Source organism: Netta rufina (genome assembly GCF_964035555.1).
Source record: "Netta rufina genome assembly, chromosome: 1".
NCBI lineage: Eukaryota > Metazoa > Chordata > Aves > Anseriformes > Anatidae > Netta > Netta rufina.
The window spans coordinates 82,491,189-82,509,365 of NC_140123.1; the positions used below are offsets into that span (position 1 = coordinate 82,491,189).

The 18,177-nt window shown below is 43.9% G+C and overlaps 2 protein-coding genes across 5 annotated transcripts in view; one reads left to right on the forward strand and one right to left on the reverse strand.

The window, feature by feature from the left end:
• The window catches only part of CNKSR2 (connector enhancer of kinase suppressor of Ras 2), a gene marked incomplete at both ends in the record, with an annotated part of 217,493 nt that extends 211,118 nt beyond the window's left edge, over window positions 1-6,375 (forward strand). For all 4 annotated transcript variants that reach the window (XM_084306349.1, XM_084306350.1, XM_084306351.1 and 1 more), the window contains 2 exons: window positions 2,852-3,048; window positions 6,160-6,375. In XM_084306349.1, the coding sequence (XP_084162475.1) occupies window positions 2,852-3,048; window positions 6,160-6,375 (413 nt within the window). The remainder of the gene's footprint in view (window positions 1-2,851; window positions 3,049-6,159) is intronic.
• Window positions 6,376-9,564: 3,189 nt separating this feature from the next.
• KLHL34 (kelch like family member 34) lies at window positions 9,565-11,639 on the reverse strand (the record flags this gene model as incomplete). The annotated part of the gene is made up of 1 exon (XM_084288356.1): window positions 9,565-11,639. One exon carries the CDS (start codon window positions 11,637-11,639, stop codon window positions 9,852-9,854), a length of 1,788 nt encoding a protein of 595 aa, XP_084144482.1. The 3' UTR covers window positions 9,565-9,851.
• Between the last annotated feature and the right edge of the window lie 6,538 nt (window positions 11,640-18,177).

The window sequence follows — 18,177 nt, forward strand, 5'->3', positions numbered from 1 at the left end:
CCTGTATTTGGAAGCTATGGTTCTGAATTTAGATCCCGTGTGCTGCAGAGTTTATGCAACTTCATTTCTGCCCCAAAATTACAGAGTTCTCTGAGGCTTACGTGAGACAGGGGACAATGTTATTGTTTCAGAAAGAGACTATCCTTTCTGTCAGTGTGTGGAAACGAGCACCTGATGATGTATTCAGAGGAATGAAGTGGCCAGGGAGCTGCAGCCCATGACTCAGCAGCCAAGTGAGGGAGAATTGCAACCTGCTGCATTGGCTGCTCTTCTGAGGTCATCTGCAAATCCCATTAGGCCATATTTTCTTCATAAAGAAGGCATTACCCAAGGCCTTATCTTTCCTTAAAAAGACAGCTTTGCTGTAATAGTATATCACTTGCATGAAAATACACCATTTTTTAAAAATTACATTTATATATATTTTTATAGCGCAGCTTTATATTTCATCAAGTATCTCAGATCCTTTATGGCACCAAGGTTTGCACCAACGCCCACAGGAAATCAATCAAAGACTTTAGCAGAAGGTTGAGGGAGGGGAGATTTGTGTGTAATTTCATTCCCGCCTACTGAGAGCCTACTCCAGCCATTGAGAGAGTAAGTACCATCACTTTCAGTGTTTCTCTGGAAAACCTCAAGTGCTTGGGATGTGTTAGCATGACATGTGCCACCCTCGCCCCAGCTGTGGGTGGAAAGAGGTGGCCTCTTGTCCTGCTTGTGCTTCCCGAGTGTCATCAGCAGTGAGGCACTTCAAGGAAGGGACATGCTCTTTGTCTTCCCTGCTCTTGCCTTCCTAGCAGATCCTGTTCCCTCTTCCACATGCCTCCCATAAGTACAGCACAGTGGTGACAGCTCCCGGGGGAAGGCAGCCCCAGCTGGGTAGAGGCGATGCACTGAGGCGTTTCAAAGACCTGCCAGCCAGTGCTGCTCGAGGGCAGCCAGGCTGAGGCCTAATTCTGCCCATGTTGTGTCCCGGTAGTGCTCTGCATCTTCCCACGCAGTCCTGGAGCCAGTCCCACCAACCGTCCATAGCCCCTCTTGCACCCACACTGGGGTGCATGCCTGAGAGGATGAGGGGTGAGCCCCAGGAGGTTGGTGGCACAGGCAGGGAGGCCTGCACTAGCCCTACGACCTGGCATTTGAAGCTACAGGGGCCATGCTGCCTCCCAGGTTTGCTATAGGCACTTCTCACTCCAGGTGCAACCTCGGGGTTGAACCCAAACTTTGTCTGTGGCCATGGTGGGGACCTTTCATGTTTTGGGATGTTGCGGGTTTTCAGTGGCAAGCCTGGATGTGGTGGCTGGGTGCTGGTCCAGGCTCTTGCTCACCCTAGCAGAATAAATTACAGTGACATGGAGTCAAAGCACTGGCTCTCTCCTTCAGTAGACTTTCCCCGTATTAACCCCTGAGGATACAAAGCAGTTATGCTGCTGAAGAAGAAACATGAGGAAGGATCTTTTTTGTTTTGCGTAGCAAGGGAGAATAGGAGAGAAGCAGATGTAAAATACTCCTGTTAGATGTCGGTTTTTACCTTTTAGAAAATCTCTCCCATTCCCCAACTTCAGACTAGTGGAATTCAATGTTGAGAGAAAACTGATAGAAATACTCCAAACATCCAATTTCTTATTGCTGCAGGGAATTTTAAAGAACACATAAAAATCAAGATTATGGAGAATTTTAACCAAGTATTTGGCTATTGAATGCTTTGCCCTTTAACGCATTAGAAGTCTTAATAAGAAAGAATTTGAAAAGAAAGAGCTGCATCTCATTTATATTTTTCTTCAAGTTCTGCTTGGCCATATAGTGTTGAATTCAGTTCTCCAAGCAGTGTACCACATGACAGGAGGATTTAACGAGCGAATATATATCAACCGAGGGAACTCAACAGCTCTGTACAGACCCAAAACACCTTCATCAATAAAAGGCTTCTAACCTTTCTTCATGTCTTCATGTCTCTTAAAAACAAAAACAAAAAAAATGAATGCTTTAAAAACTGCCCTCCAGAAAAGGGCAGAGGAATAAACTGATGAGAGATCTATCAAGATTAGTTGCTGTCCACAAATTTCTTTAACTGTGTAAAGAACTATAAAAATGCCAACACTTTTTGTGATGGGATGTGGAGATCTTGATCTCTGGAGTTCTTGCATGAGCCTGAGGTGAGTAGTTGCTGCGCTGCATGGTAGGGGTTTCAACAGGAGGTTGCTTCAAGTAGCTCCTCGTGGACATGTGTTCACAGCATAGCAATGTCTCTTTTAAACACTAGCTATCATCCCTGTTTGTGCAACATTAAAAACAAATAAATAAACCTCTAAACACCTGGGAGTGCTGAGGTTCACAACATGTGGGTACCTCACCATGTGCTGAGCTTTCAGCCAGTAAAAATGTCTCTGTCTTGGTGCAGGGTCAGTCATGGGATAAAAGTAATGCTTGAAACCAAACATTAGGCAAGGCACATCAGGGCAGGAAAACACACACAATTATGAAATCCAAGACTGGGTGGGAGGGTCCAGAGGGCTCTGGATCTGTACAGAAGGTTGTGCACAGGCAGTGGCCAGCTGTTGTGTGCACAGGAGTGTCAGTGTGCGAGGGACAGCAGGGATGGAGCTGGCTGCTCCCCCAGGGCTGCCATGGTACCTACTGGTCACCACTCAGCTCAGCTCATTGTGGCACTTCACTGGCACTTCTCTTCACTTCTTGAAACTTAGGAGGTGTGAAATATTCTCCTTATGGTCTGGTTAAGCCTGCTAAACATTTTGCAAAGGGCTTGGGTAGATTGTCGTATAATCATGTTAATGATACACTGATCCTTTCTCTATTTTTTCCTCCTCTTCTTCCCCCTTCCTCATTACAGTTGAAACTATAGAAGAAAAAGCAGCAGACTCCTTGCAGGATTTGTACAGAGCCTTGGAGCAGGCCAGCCTGTCTCCTTTAGGAGACCGCCGGATTTCCACTAAGCTGGAGTATAAGAAATCTTTTATAAAGAGATGTAGCGATCCAGTAGTCAATGAAAAACTACACCAGCTGCGAATTCTGAAAAGCACTTTAAAGGTGAGATAACAGGGAGGAAAGTCCAGCCTGAGGGTTGGACCTGGCTGTATTTTGTCTGAATACAGATTAATTGTGTGCGGCTGGAGTCCAGGCTGAATGTGGTGTGTGAAACAAGCAAGGAAGACATAGTTAACTCCTGTTCTCACAGCAGACAAAAATGTGCTTTGGGAGAGTAGTCAAAGTGAGGGGATTGGTTTTTATTTGTGCACAGATAAAATCTCAATGAGCTGCTCCTCCCCTAGCTAGTATAACATCATTTGACACTAAATTATCAGAGGAGACCTTAATCTCTTCTTTGTCCCTGAACATTTTCATTTATCAAAACACATTTACTCTGCATTTGCCAAAGTCTAAAGTGAAGCAAAGTCAGCCCTTCAGAAGGGAGCAGTACCTTTTAAAACATTTGATTATTTCCTGATTGTTGAGCTTGCTGGGGAATGAACAGTGTGCTTGGTTTCTGCATAGACTGGTATCATTGTATTTAATCAGTAGGACTGATTAAATAAATAGATAGTGGTAATGATAGATTTGAAGATTTTTATCATTATTGTAAGTGTACCGCAGCTAATTTAACCTCCCTGTCAGCTTCTTTATTTGTTACAGCAGTTTCAAATCTGTACTGTTAGAGATTTCAGCAAACAATATGCTGGATTTCCCCAGGGACCCTGTTAACTATATTAAATTACCACATTTTAAGTCACTAGATAATTGTGCAGTGGATTTTGTAACAGCTTTCATCAAAGAGGGCTTTATCAACATTAATTAATTTAGTTTTCCATCACCTAGAGAAGCACTTTAGCAATATTATTTTCATGCTGTGGGGCTCCCATCCTGAAAAAAAAATATATCTTACCCGTGCTTAACTTTTTGCGCTGTATCATCTCATTGAAGGCAACTGAAAGTATCTGAGTATGTGAGACTTTACAGGTTTGGAGGGTGGCAGAAAGTCTGTGCTTTCCATGTGACTTCTATAACATGAGAAATGGAGACAAAATCCCAGTAATCTCATGTTAATGTTTAGAGCAGGCAGGAGGCTCACACAGTACCTGTGCTTTCGCACCATGGTGGGATCACTCATACCAAAAGTGTGCAAGAGATGTTGGCACAAAACTTAAAAAACAAACAAGCAAGCAAACACTTCATGATACTTTCAGTAATTACACAACCTAGAGGTTCAGTATCAGCAGCTTGTTGCCATGCTTAATTGCCTTTCTTGTTAGCGTTTATTGATACCTGAGCTACCTTATACCAATGGTTTCCTACAGATTGAATTGCTTTCCTCCAGGAACTTCCCAAAGCAGCTCATCCCTTTGACCCAGCAGGTGCCTGTTTTCATGCTTCTCTGGGACCTCTGTCATTTAGAACAATCGAATACATTTCTCTTCCCACAAGACATATTTTCTAAATCAGTCACCATTTTTGTTTGGACAAGAATGCCACAAATAATTGGCAATGCAATGCCAGCAAGTACCAAAGACAGATAATTCCTGTTTCTTGCATATGGCAACTGTACAGAGTAGCACGTGCATGATGGTAACTCATTAAGAGTTTCTAGCTCCACCACTGCTATGCTACTGGTAGTAGTATAGGAGCTACTGTTGTTATTTAATCAATTGTTCCTCATTTTTATCAATGCTATTGGTTTCTTCTTCCTGAATGCATCCGTTTGCACCAGCCAGTTAGGTTTGGTGTTCTGAACTCTCCTTGAATTCATCCACTATTAGTAATCTGATACAGCCCTCCAAATTGCTTCTAGCTCTTACCATCCATCCTCTCTGTTCCATCACCCAAGTCCTCAGTGGAGAGACCCCTCTGCTCTCTTTGTCATGACTTAACCACAAAACCATTCTCCTGACAGCAATTATGAGCCACCTGACTGGCAGTACTGTGTGGAGGGTACAGGTCACGATCTGCAAGAAGCACATTATGGTAGTTCCTGCAGAGATTTGGTAACGAGGAGAGCCCAAAATTTCACTTCCACTGGTCAGCCTCAGCTGTACCTCCGTTTCTGAAAATTAGTATTCTAGCATGTAGCATTAATTAGCTACTGATTGCAAAGCATGAAAAATACCTTTCAACATACTGCTTATTGGTGGCTTCTCTGACCTTTCTGATCCTCTCCCACCAGTGTAGGCTGACACCACTTAATCTTCCCTTAACATGCTCCCCAGAAAGATTTATCATACTCACAGTATGAACATGGCAAATACCAGTTAGCAATGAGGACCATGAAACCCATGTGGTATGGAGGATAGAGAGAAGGCTGCTGGTGACCGTACCATGTCTACACAGAGAAGTGCAGGAAGCCTGCATGTTTCCTGTGCCTCTCAGGCTCAAGGATGGTGCATCCATCTTCCACTGCTTGCAACAACCTTGAGTGGCTTCATGTGTATCTGAGGCTTAATCTGACCCATGCTGTCTGTCTGTCATCTCTCGATAAACTAATCACCAGCCAGCGATTAGGATACAGCCACATTTCCTGCCCCCATGATGGGTAAGGATGTGCTAGCAGCTGTGTTAGGTTTTACCCATTTCTGCCTTCTGTTTGCCACCGCAGTGGTAGGAGGAGGTAGCAACCAGCCAGCCCATCACGTATACTGGAGTGCTGGTGAGGATGAGTTACCAAGGTAATGCCTCCCTGCACAGGCGTTTGCAGCACAGCGCTCAAATGTCCCTAAGACATGGCTGGTAAGAAAGGCTTAGCTCTGCTGGCGGCGAGAGGCCATCTGTCCGCATCCCACGCACAAACACGGTGTTTCTCATGCTGATCAAGAAGAGCAAACAGATGGCACTCAGCAGCACGAAACTGATCCTGAGAAACAAAGGCAGCTTGTAGTAAACAGCGCGGGGCTTGCTTCTTGCACGAGCTGAACAAGGGGTGAGGGGAGGAATAGGGCCCGTTTCTGGGGAACAGGGACAAGGTGAGGGAAGCCCCATCCCCACAGGGTGATGAGCAACACCCGGCAGGAGGGGCTGCTGCTTGCAGACAGTCTCATGACAGCCACGCAGCTCCCTGCTTCCCAGACCTCCATGGCCTGCCTCCGTTCCCATCCCATCTGCGCAGCCTGCTCATCGCCCACTCTGACTCTGCTTGTCTCTCTTCCCTCACAGGCCAGGGAAGGAGAAGTAGCCATTATCGACAAAGTTCTGGATAATCCAGACCTGACGTCTAGAGACTTTCAAGAATGGAAGCAAATGTACCTCGATATCTTCTGGGACATCTGTCACAGCAGCACCCCGCGGGACTCTGTTAACGGCTCGTCCGAGGTCGATGCACTTCTAGCCTCCTTAGCACACACGCACTCCTACATTGAAACGCATGTATAAGGGGCCCTCTTTTAGTCCACTTGCTACACTCCAGGCCTTTACTTAAGTGCATAAAGTAGTTTTTATATCAATCTGTGGGAGCTCTAGTAAATTATATTTTAATGTTACTCAGCTGTGTGAAGTAAACCTTCAATGGTCAGCGATACCATGTCTTTAATGAGGATTTGTACATTTTATACGCTACCAACGCTCTGCTTGTGTTTACCTTCTGTGAAATAAAGAACGTGATCTTTACCTATTAAAGAAAAGTATTTAAAAGCATTTTTTGGAAGACTGTGGCCTTCACAGAGGAAGTTTGACAAGCTAAAGGTTTTGTTATCGAAGGTCGCTTTTACAATGATATTTTATATTATATAATTCCAGTAATGCATTGCATTTTTGGAGTGCAGGTACTATTTTGGTGATGGGAGAACTAAAAAAAAAAATCTATTTAATGAGAAACTCTAGGAGTTTTCTTACATAACAGGGAAAAAGTGTAATGCAGTGGTTTTGTTTCAGTTTTGTCAAACACATAAAGAGGTGAAAATCAGCAGACAAAATGACTGATGTAAATTTAAGTCTCAAACAGTTAGGTCTTATTTCTTTGTGCTTTTTTAAAGCCTGTTGCTAAGGCTTACCATCAGTGCAAAGGGATGCTGGTTTATATTCTAATTAAGACCAAATTATGTGTTACTTGTTTCTTAATCACATCTGGTTGTGGGTTTTTTTTGTTGTTGTTGTTGTTTGTTTTTTGTTTGTTTCTTTGTTTTAATTAGTCATGGTACTGTTATTTATACTGTTTTTGTACTGAAGGCAATGGTATAATCTGCAGATTTTGCAAAAGAGAAAAGATAGACTTTGAACATTCTTGGTAACAGTGTTTCTCTTGCCCAGAAAAGCAGGAGTGAAAAAGGTTCCCAACAAACTGCTCTGAACCTGAGAGGCTTTGAAAATTCCTACAATAGAAAAGCAATGAATACAGTTTTTCAAGTACTCTCCTATGTGTTTTCCAAGCTGTGAGATTTGGCCATATTGTACTTGGGGAAAATGTGTGATGGGAACAGATATGAGCACAAAACCTGAAAAATGACTGAGAACTCAAAAAGCCTCTGTTCTGTCTTTGAATGGGAAGGGATGTCTCTGGGTTCTGCTGAGTTTGCAAGCTAGCTGAAGTGTTTTAAACTTCCAGGAGAGTTGAGATGTGCTGGAGACAACCAGTGAATGTGGGCAGAAATATCTCCTTAGAGCTAGGCACCTGCCTGCAATAGGAAAGTGGGAGGTAAATCTTAAATCATCTATTTACTCTTCATGGGCTTGTTTTCAAAAGTGATCAGAGCATGAGAAAACATTTGTGCTGCTTTTCAGTGTTTTGCTGCATAAGTTAGGACACATGACATGGCTTAATAATGCTCATGTGAAAAGGGACAGCCTCCTTTATTCTTTTAACAGTGAGTTGTACGCTTAACCAACTTTAGACTATTGCTTGTACAGCTCAGTGAATGTACTTAAAACTTTATGAGCTCTGATATTTCCTGGCAATTATATCATGACAGGATGAAGGAAAGAATGGACAGATTTTTTTTTTCCTCTCTTTTTCTTTTTATTCCTTGCTCTTTCTTGTTACTTTATTGCATTTGGATTGCAAATGTTTTGCAGATTTTGCACAACTGTACAGAAGAGTGGCCTTTCTGTAGCCCATTTTCAGTAATCCTATATTCAAGTCCATATGGATGACAAATCACATATTAACATTTGTATAGAATTCTGGATCCAGTGTAATATTTGTACCATTTAGAAGAATATTGTTTGTATAAACTGGACATTTATTTACTGCATGGATACTGACTTGTATATTAAATTTGTGAGGTTTTGTACATTTCTCTTTAAAAATGCTTGACATGAAATGGGTTGTGCTATTGTTCCAAGCATTTAGATTCTCTTGCTATTGTTTTACTGGACCAAAAGTAAATATATTCATATAAAAACTCTTTATATCTGATGGATGTATATGCACATTGTGTAGTTGATTCCTTGTCAAAACCAAGGCAGTTCAGGAGACTTAGATCTGTTGCTATGCAACAGCTATTCTGCCTGCACTTTACATTAGTAAAGTCAGCTTGATTGCTTTAAAGGTGAAAATTAAACATTACAGTTTTTAAGCTAGTCTAGTGACAAAGAACATGTGTCCTATCCATTGTGCTGCCTTCTTTTAAGACTATTAAATGTTCTTCTATATATATTTTTATTGTATTAACTCTCAGCCTAGAAAGGGAACACTGTAAAATGAAGTACAATAAATTTAGCTTTTAAATGAATGCCTGTGATTCAAGTTTCAATTTACTGCATACAAAAGCAATTCTGTGGCATCTGACCATTTTACCTGCATTTCAGAGATCAGCATGCCTTCAAGTTCTTCCACAATCTGTTTCTTCAAACTGCCAACATGGCCAAAAAGAAGTAAGGCATTGCTGGTTTCGATGTAGGCAGACACTGAATAAAGACTGCTGGCAGCCTTCCATTGCCTTCCTCCCCTTTGCAATCTTTGATAAAATTAAACCTTTTTTTGACTGCAGGGTTCTCTCATGCACCAGTTCAACAATGAACAAGTTTACCATTATGACCTGGCATGATAAAGCAATGTATGCTATTGAGGTAAGTGCCAGGGGGATTAGATACAGCAGCTCCTGAAACATGTTTCACAGTGTCTTACAGAAAGTATAGCCATTCAGCTCTAGCCATCTAAACTAACACAATGTTTGGATACAAAAGAAATGTACTGTACCAGGAATACGTGTGTTTAAAATAATACAAAATAAGCATCTGAAAGGCATGCTACAACAAAAGCCGCTCAGAGAGAAGTGGCTTCTATGAAACAATCACTGTTTTAACATATGGCCATAACTGAGGCTAAATTTCAAAAAATCCATGGTTTCTGTCCAGTAATTTCATGCTGGTTAGCTAAGGCACTCTTGCCTAGTATGTAGCGTATCAAATAATAGCTTTTCCTTGGCACTACTTGTTATTAGTTCTCATAGGCATCAATTTTCTAGTCTTTATACATCTCACTTTCATTTTGCTTAGCCATAGCACAGCAATTTGATAGCACTTACCAACTGGGAAAATTACCTCTGATTAAGAAAACAGAAAAAATGGATTATATCTTTTTAACCTTTGAAAAATCTGACTTGCAACAGCTGTTAATTGCTGTCCAGGTATTATTCTTCAAATAAAAGTCCAGGTTTATGATCCTAGCTCATCTCCTCCAAACCTGCAACTTGCTATATCCTTCCCCAGTGAGGCTGGCTTTCAGCTCTGTGAATCACATCGCCTTTTCCCAGGCTGCAGCCAAACTTTCTTGCCTGTTTCCACCCAGCGTCTTGCTTATCAAAGCAGAACCTCAACTCTGTCACATCCAGTACCACTGCAATTTTCTTCTTCTTCTCCAGGGCTGCCCTGCTGGCTCTTCTCCTGGGATGATTATTCCGCAACACCTTAGTTCAGCAGTTCAGTGGCCTCTTTTGCAGGGTGTCAATGTCCTGTTCATCAGCCACTTCTGTGAGCTGCAGCACTGCACACTGCAGCCCGCTCCAGGGCAAGGGGGCTTTGCAGATCTCCTCCCAGCCATCATTGTCGATATCGTAGCCAACCACATCTTGCGTGGGGACTTCCCGCGAGTCTTGCCATTTCTTTCCCCCAATAAGAAGAGCCGTTTCCTCTACCACTGCCAGGCCATAGCAAAATCGGTCATAGATCAGTGGCCTTAAACGAGTCCATTGGTTTTGATCGGGGTCATACCTTTCTATTTCAGAGAATGGTTCATATAAACCTAAAAATGTGAATACGGCTTCTCTGATTGTCGCCATCTGATGCCCAAACCGAGCTATGCTCATGGGAGCTTGTTTCATCCATTGCCCCTCGAGCGAACTCAGAGAATAAACGTCCTTGCTTGTGCTGGCTGGGTCTGCATATTTGCCACCTGAAATGTATATAATACTCTTGCAAACAGCACTGGCATGGCCATGTATCTTGCATGGCAATTCCCTGGCCTTTGTCCATCTGTCCCTGCTGATGTTGTAGACTTCCACAGATGAATGCAGAGACCCATTCTCACCCCGTCCACCAATTGCGAAGATATCATTACCTAGGACACAGCAGGAAAACTGGCATCTCTTTTCCAGCATGCCCGTGATTTGGGTCCATGTGTTAAACCTTGGATCATAGCGATGGACCTTGTTCGTAACCGATAATATCTTGTCTCTGTCAGTGTCACCCGGAGTGCCACCCTCTATTTCTCCACCCAAAACATAGAGGAAATTCCCCACCACACACACGCTATGGTTCTGCACCCTGTCCTGCACCTGTGTAAGAGGTCTCCATTTGTGATTGTAAACATCAAAGGCCACCACTTCAGTGACAAGCCCATCACTTGCCGTCCCTCCCCCCAGCAGAATGATCCGAGTTTTCTGGTTCCTCAGTGTGGTGGATTTATCCTGCAGGATGGGCTGTTTGAAAATAGATGTATGGTAATTTATTGCTTTAATGATCAGGCACTTAATACCTGCAGTGAGGGGCACTTCTGACTGTGTGTAGGTTTTCCTCAGCTCTTCCACAGGGATGAGACCATATCTAATGCGCTCCAAAAGGCTGCTTCCATGAATCAACCTGGATTTATCCTGCTTCAGCCACAGCAGCACAAGATTCAACAGGCAGGTTTCCTTCACCATGGCGAGATCTGGGGATTCCACTACCGCTAGCAAAGTCCTGAAGTTCAGCTCAAGCAGTCCTGCCAAATCCAAGTCCAGCAGCTTCCAGAGATTGTTGACAATGTATTTTTCTGTTGCGACTAGGGCATCTGGCAGGTAGAACCTCCTGGCGACGTTGGCGGAGAAGCAGCAGTTTTCCAAGGTAAGGTTGTTAACTAAGTATTGATTGCACAAGCCAATAGCATCTGTCACTTGCAAGTAGCTTGCAGCCTCCAAGGTCTCCTCCAGGCTTTCAAAGGAAAGGGGCAGCAAAGAAGTGTAAATGAAATCCAGGACATGCTGGAGACCAGTGGGTGAAACGACTTGCAGCTGAATCACATTGGCTTTAGACTCCTGGGTGTAACTTTTGAACATTGCTCGGAAATAGTCGCTGGAGCACGCCAACAAGGACTTATGTGCAGGAAATTCATTTTCCTTCACTTTCAGCAAAATATCACACAGAAAGCCCTCTGATCTCAGTGTCTGGTACTGGGAGAGCACGGCAGTGCAGTGTGCTTTGCAGTAGGACAGGAAGTAGCTCATGGTAGGTAATGCAATGCTTTCTGCTCCAGTTTAAAGTTAAAGTGCAATTAGATAGTGAAACAGCTGCCCTACTCAACAGCCATTGAATGAATGCCCAACAGACCTCCAGCTGTTAGAGAAAAGCCCAACTAAAAAAAAAAAATTAAAAAATCAGTCTCTTGCCCGGCATAGGGGAGTAGTTAGTACAGTTGTAGTGAATTCAATGCATTCCTTTATAAAGAAAACAGCTGAATGTTGTAACAGCCGCAGGATGCTTACTTTTTTCGCCTCTGTTGCTTGTGCAGGGATGAATGGTCCACGGCTGAGTGCTTGCTTGGCTGGCCATCAGGTGACAGATGAGGGAGCTAGATGACAATCCCAACCAGTGGCACTTTGTGTCTGCTCAGCCGTCGCCCTCGACCCTCCTTGCTCCTCAGGCAGCTCAAATAATAGCTCCTCTCTGGCTGCCAGCGCATGGCTCTGGGCAGAAGCAGATGTGTTTCTCCTCCCTTGTTTGTGTTTCAGCCTCGGATAAGTTTAGACCCGACTGTGCCCAGCACAGCAGCCCCCTTTTTGTCGTCTTTTCACACTCACTCAGCTGAAGATCAGGTCAGCACCCGGGGATTATTACGTGAAGGTTTTCTCAGACAATAAATCTTTGCCCGGGAGGCGCGGAGACAACCAAAATATCACGGTTAGTCACTGGCCCAATTTGACATGCATTTCTGGGCCCTTTGGTTCACATGACACCGGCAGGACTCACAGCTACCAGAATAGCTTCACGCAGTGTCCCTGGGGCCCCCCCGCTAGGAAATGGCCGCCAAGGGGCTGGGCATGGGCTTGGGCCTGGGGCGACGGTGCAGGCATGGGCAGGAGCCGACCACGGGGCCACGGCCAGAGCAGCAGGCCTGGGGTGCTGGGATGGGAAGCACAAGGGTAACGCCTCTGCATGGTGGAGACTGAAATAGAGCCCCACTTCTGCCAGAGTGAACTCAGGGCTGTTTATAGAAGAGGCTTTGCATAACTGCGTCCTCGGGTGCTCGCTGGGAACAAACCCTGCGGAGGGGCCGTAGCTGACTCCTTCAGCTTTCTTGCTCTCAGCTTGTCCCAATTAAAAGCACGTATACAGGGATTATCTCCGATTTTCACCTGGGCCTTTCAGGATCTAATTTCTACCAGGAATAGTAGCTCAGAGCAGGCTACACATTCTGATCTCTTAGAGCTTTCTTTTCATTTTCTTTCTCCTTTTGCTGAAGTCAAAGGTAAAACTTTTTTACTGCGTCTGTTTATATTTGTTTATGGGATTTCTCGTTCATTCCTGTAATCGAGGAGTGTTTGGGAGCTGACTGGATCCCAGTGCAGACCATGTATGTCGTGCTGCTCTTCTAGTGAGCAGAAACTGTTGGCAAGCAGACTGATACCTACACACGCTCTACTCAGTTTGTGGGGGACGATTCTAAAAATGTCGTTCTTCATTGCGGCATATATCTGAAAATTCATTTCCTGCTTAAACCCACTTTCTATCATTACATTATAGACTATAAATCAGGATCTTGTTAATAAAATCACCCCCCTTGCTAGCAAAATGACATATACGGACACTGGGGATGATGTAGGAAAGGGATGCTTTCTCTCTCTTTTCCAGTGGACTTGCCTGTGTCCATGTCAGACTCCTCTGAAGCATTTCAGACGCTGCTAGCGAAGTGCTAGCAAAGCTGTGTGGCTGAGGCCAAGCTTCTGGTTTGCTGCTATTCCCATTTTGCACAAAGCAGAGTCCAGACACCTCCATCACCCCCTCAGTGGTCATGCGCCAGGCGCGACACAGTGCTAACTGAACTGGTTTTACCTCTCACAATGCAGACAGTAGTTCACATCGGTCAAGTGTCAGACGAAGGTGGTGCGCTGCCAACAGAGACAGCTCTGATTTAACTGGGACCTGATTTAACACCCATGCTAGTTAAGCAGCTCCTGTAATTGCATGCAGATTTGCTGTGTGATTCCCTCTCAGACCTCCTTCATCTTCATGGCAAGCTGGCTAATGGAAACAGTGAGAATCACGATCCTTATAAAGTTGTTTATCTGACTGGAGGTTTTTTTCTTTCAGTTATAATTGAAATAAAGTTAAACCCTTTCCCGTCTCCTGCTCTGGAATGACAAAAAAAGATTATCACTGTCAAAATGACGCTTCTCCCTGCTCCACTTTTAGTCAGCTGGCTTTGTCTAATTGGGAGCCTTCCTTTAGACAACAGACAAATTATCTCCAGGCAGCAGATCAGATCTCCTGCACCTTTGGAGGAATATTTAATGTCCATTAGCAAAAGAGCAGACAGTAACTGAACAGATAACTTATGAATCTCAGAAAACCACCTAGCACTCGGTGGGATGTAGTCAAACCATGATCTTATTTTTCTCATTCATAATTTGGAGGATCAGATCTAATTTTTGACACACTAGATGCTGCTTAAAATTAGGGAAACATTAGTGTTTCAGTGATGTATGATTTGCTGGGAATAGATAATACATTTTTAATCATGAGCATCACTTAGGCTTTAAATTAGATTTAGTCTTCAGAATTTGAGTATATTTTATGTCGAAATCATTGCTGTACTGCAGCTGATAGTCTGCAATAACAAATATTCCGGGGGTGCACTGCAAAAAAATGTTGGCTTCCACTCACTCTCATAGTTTTTTTCCTTCCTATAAAAGGCTGGAAAATTTCCTGAATTGCAATGCTGTATTCCATTTAGTCTCGCAAGTAAGCCATCAGTTAGTAAACACTTCAATTACCATTGTAAATTTTCCCAATTATTTTTTGAGTAAAGGTTATAGAAAAGTTGTACAAGTAAAATTTGGATCATTAGTAACAAGTGGCTTGCTGCAAAACATTCACTGCAAAAATCCACAGTGGAGGATTTCTAAGCTACACTTTGTACCAGAAGAAATCAGTGTGGTCCAGAGGACAGCACAGCAAATGGTTCAGATGCTTGACAATGTGCTGCATCAACACATATAGCAAAAGTGAGCCAAATGACAAATGGAATAGGGATGCTGTAGAATATAGGCTTTCTAGAAACTGCTACTGAGAAGGACAATATTGATTTAAGGTGTCCTGTAAAAATCATTGGACTGGAGTCTGTTCTTCATCCTTGAATAATCATATACAGTGGTATTGGGGTCACCCCATCTATTTAAACCCAAGGATGTTTAGCCTGGAAACGCAGTCCATAAGAACAAAATAGTAAGGGACATGAGGGAGAAATTTTCTTGCAGCTAAAAGCAATGTATAGCAAGATCATGTCTGTGTATAAAAGCACAGGAGAAAGTTTGACAGCTTGGGTGAGGCAGGGCCATGAGGTTTCCATTTTGGCAGAGGGAGATTGGGGATGCAGGTGGTTATACGCTTCCTTTGCACCGTCTGTGTGCAGCAGGCAGAGGTGTGCCTAGGGCAGGTTGGCAGCCTGGGAGCAGAAAATCAGCATGGAGCCATGCATCCCTACACCTGTCATAGGAGCTTGCGAGTACTCTGACATCCTGAATTTCTCTGTGTACTATGTAGGAGAGGTCTGCAGCCAGGGACAATGCTGGCAAGAAACCTGGGCTGAGTGCAAGTATTCAGCTCCCTCTGGGAAGAGACAGGGGTGTAGTGTGATCAGAGGTCAGAGTAGGGATCCCAGAAAAAACTTACTGCATGGAGATGTCTGCTAAGCCATGGCTATGTGGCTTGTAGCCATGTAAATTTCTCTGTGTGTTGTTTTTTTTTTTTTTTTTTTCAGTGTTAGGCTAGTACTGACTACACTGATCTAAGAACGCAGAATTGTGTCAAACAGTGAAAGACAAAAATGAAATACAAGTCCTTCAATCAACCTGTGCCTCATTTGTTTTCTCTCTCTTTTTGCAGGTTCCCTTTCATTTGCCTCCCATGATCACAGATGCAGTTATGGCTTCTATACTCTACCACTAGTTTAGAGGTGAGCTTCCCTGGTGAATAAAAAACAAGTTGGGAAAGTTTTTAACCTCAGCTGCTGCCTCAGAGCATCTGCAGTGGGATGAGTCAGACAACACAGCTGCAGAATAATGAAGGTGATTGTGGATTTTAAACAGCCAGTTTTAGAGCAGATGCACTAACATCTATCTACACTAACAGTGCTTCACAGTGGAGGGCGGTTTCCCCCTGCTGCATGGGGTCTGCTCCCTTGGTGGCCTGATGGCACTAGGGATGTTCTGCATCCAGCCTTTGCTATCCCCCTGGGGCAGGCAGCCATGCCCATGCTGCAGCTGGGGCAGAGAGGGACCTGCAGCCCCATCCTACTCAGAGACCATGGTGGTTGCTGAGCTTATGCAGTGGGGACAAGAGTAACTCTCATGGAATCTGCCCTGCTCACAGAGCACTTCTGGATGAGTGGAGCCCCCCCGGCTACAAAAGCAATATTTCTGACCCCCAAGAAATATGCCTGCCTCCCCAAGAACTTGCAGCTGATAGAACTGGGTTCCCAAACATTGTTTGCTTGGGTACTTCTAGTGGTAACGGGCAGCTTCTGGCTGTGTGACCACTAAGGGCAGGTCACCTGTATCTGGCCCTTCTGCCTGTGGCTGCAGGTAGCCCAGTCCACCCTGACATGGTTTCTGTGTTCCTAGGAATACATGTACCTAGTACAAAACCAGAGTAACTGTGGGCTTCTCACCTCAAGTCTAAGAAAATGATAAGGAAATGGGGACTGGCTACTTATGGTCTCTGAATGCATTTACTTGTGATTAAAACTAGGATTTGTTTGTATAGGGACTGAAATGCAAGGAACAGCCAGTGCTCTGGGAACACAGAGGATAAAACACCAATGACCTTTTCCTCTATTAAAGCACCATGTAGATGAAGTAAAGGTAAAAGAGAGCCTTCACAGTTTGCTGCAGACTGCAGAGCTCTCTCTGAAATACAGGTGCTTTTGACATAAGTTGGTAGGGTTTCACCTGTTCTGCCCTCTTCCATTCCTTAATTCATATTCAAGCAAATGCCCTGTAAGATACAGACTGTTGCTTAGCAAAGTAAAGGTCACAGCGTAATCAGCTGCTCTGTTACTCTATGAGATAATAAGAACCTGATGTCCACACTCAACTGATCACTAAAAGTGTTCCTAGAATCTGTACACTTCTTCATCATCATCATCATCATTAACATCAGCAGCATGTTACTTGGTGACTCCAGACCCAGCTGCCTCCCTACTCTGCAGCTCGGGCTTACCCTTGGGACTGAAGGGACTGCACCTGCTCCTGCTATTCCTATTTCACTTGCTCTCAAACACTCATGTTTGAGAGACTAGAATATGGGTAAGAAATAGCACCCAAGCCCTCGCACCAAGCAAAGTGCAGCTGGAATGAATTGCATGTGCTGAAGGATGGATGATGGATGGCAAATCAACCAAGTCTGTAGAGCATTTTTTGTCTTAATGATGTCTGGCTGAATAGAGCCATGCTAGAGTGTGGCAAAGGCATTGATGGGATGTGCTTTATTCCCCCTCCTAATCCTCATGAGTTACTGAATGGTGTGTGACCAGCAAGCCTCACTGATCATTTGTCAGGCTGAGCTCAGAGCCAGTCAATAAGGGTAAAAGGTTCTGGTGGTCCTACTCACCAAGTGGAGATACATTTCCCTCCATATTAGAAACAGTTCCTGAATTCCACTTCTGGAAAAAATTTCTGGGGTAGCTACAGGAACTGAAATGCATACGTCAAGTTTTCTTTTCTAGGCCAGAATCTGGGGAGCCCATAGCTTAAGTCACCTTCCCTTCTCCTCTGGTATGAGCTAGATGCAGACTGGGGCATGCGCACAAGCTGTGGATGGCAGTAAGCCAAACCCTTTATCCCCAAGACACCTCCCAAGAACTAATGTATGGTGAGCTCATTTTTATTAATTCTTACTTTAGAGTTCTTGTGGCAGCAAGAATCCAAATACTGACTTCTTTGTAGCAGTGCAAGGATTATTCTACCCTGAAAAAGAAACAAACAAACAAACAAACACACAAACAAAAACTAGTCTACTTAAGCCAGCTAGAAATGCTGCAGAGATACTGACTTCTCTTTCATCAGGTTTACTTTCATCTCATCCTCCTGGGTAAGGACTGATATAAGTGGCTCCTGAAGAGAGTGAACATAGATAGTTTATGCTCTGAGCCTCAGCAGTGTGCACCTGGCATAGCAGTGCAACACCATTTTCCTAATTCAGCAGCAGAGTTTTCAGGGGACCTTTGGATTTTTCCTAAAGTAGAAGAGTCTTCAATGTATGTTAGATCTTCTGTCATGCCAAAGAAATTAAATTGTAGACAGTTAAAGAGAAGAGCATATGGCAGATGGACCTGAAACCTATGAAAAGCACAGGGGTAGGTGGAGGGGAACACAAACTTCAAAACAACCTAAGATCAAACTGCCTTTCCAATACTGCAAAAAGCCATCTGTCCATTGGTCTCCCCAGTGGACTGTCACTCAAGGCCACTAGGTGTTTCTCAGCAGAACATTAGGATGTGTCTAACATTAAAAGTCAGCAGACCTTGGATGGACTGCCCCAGCCTTT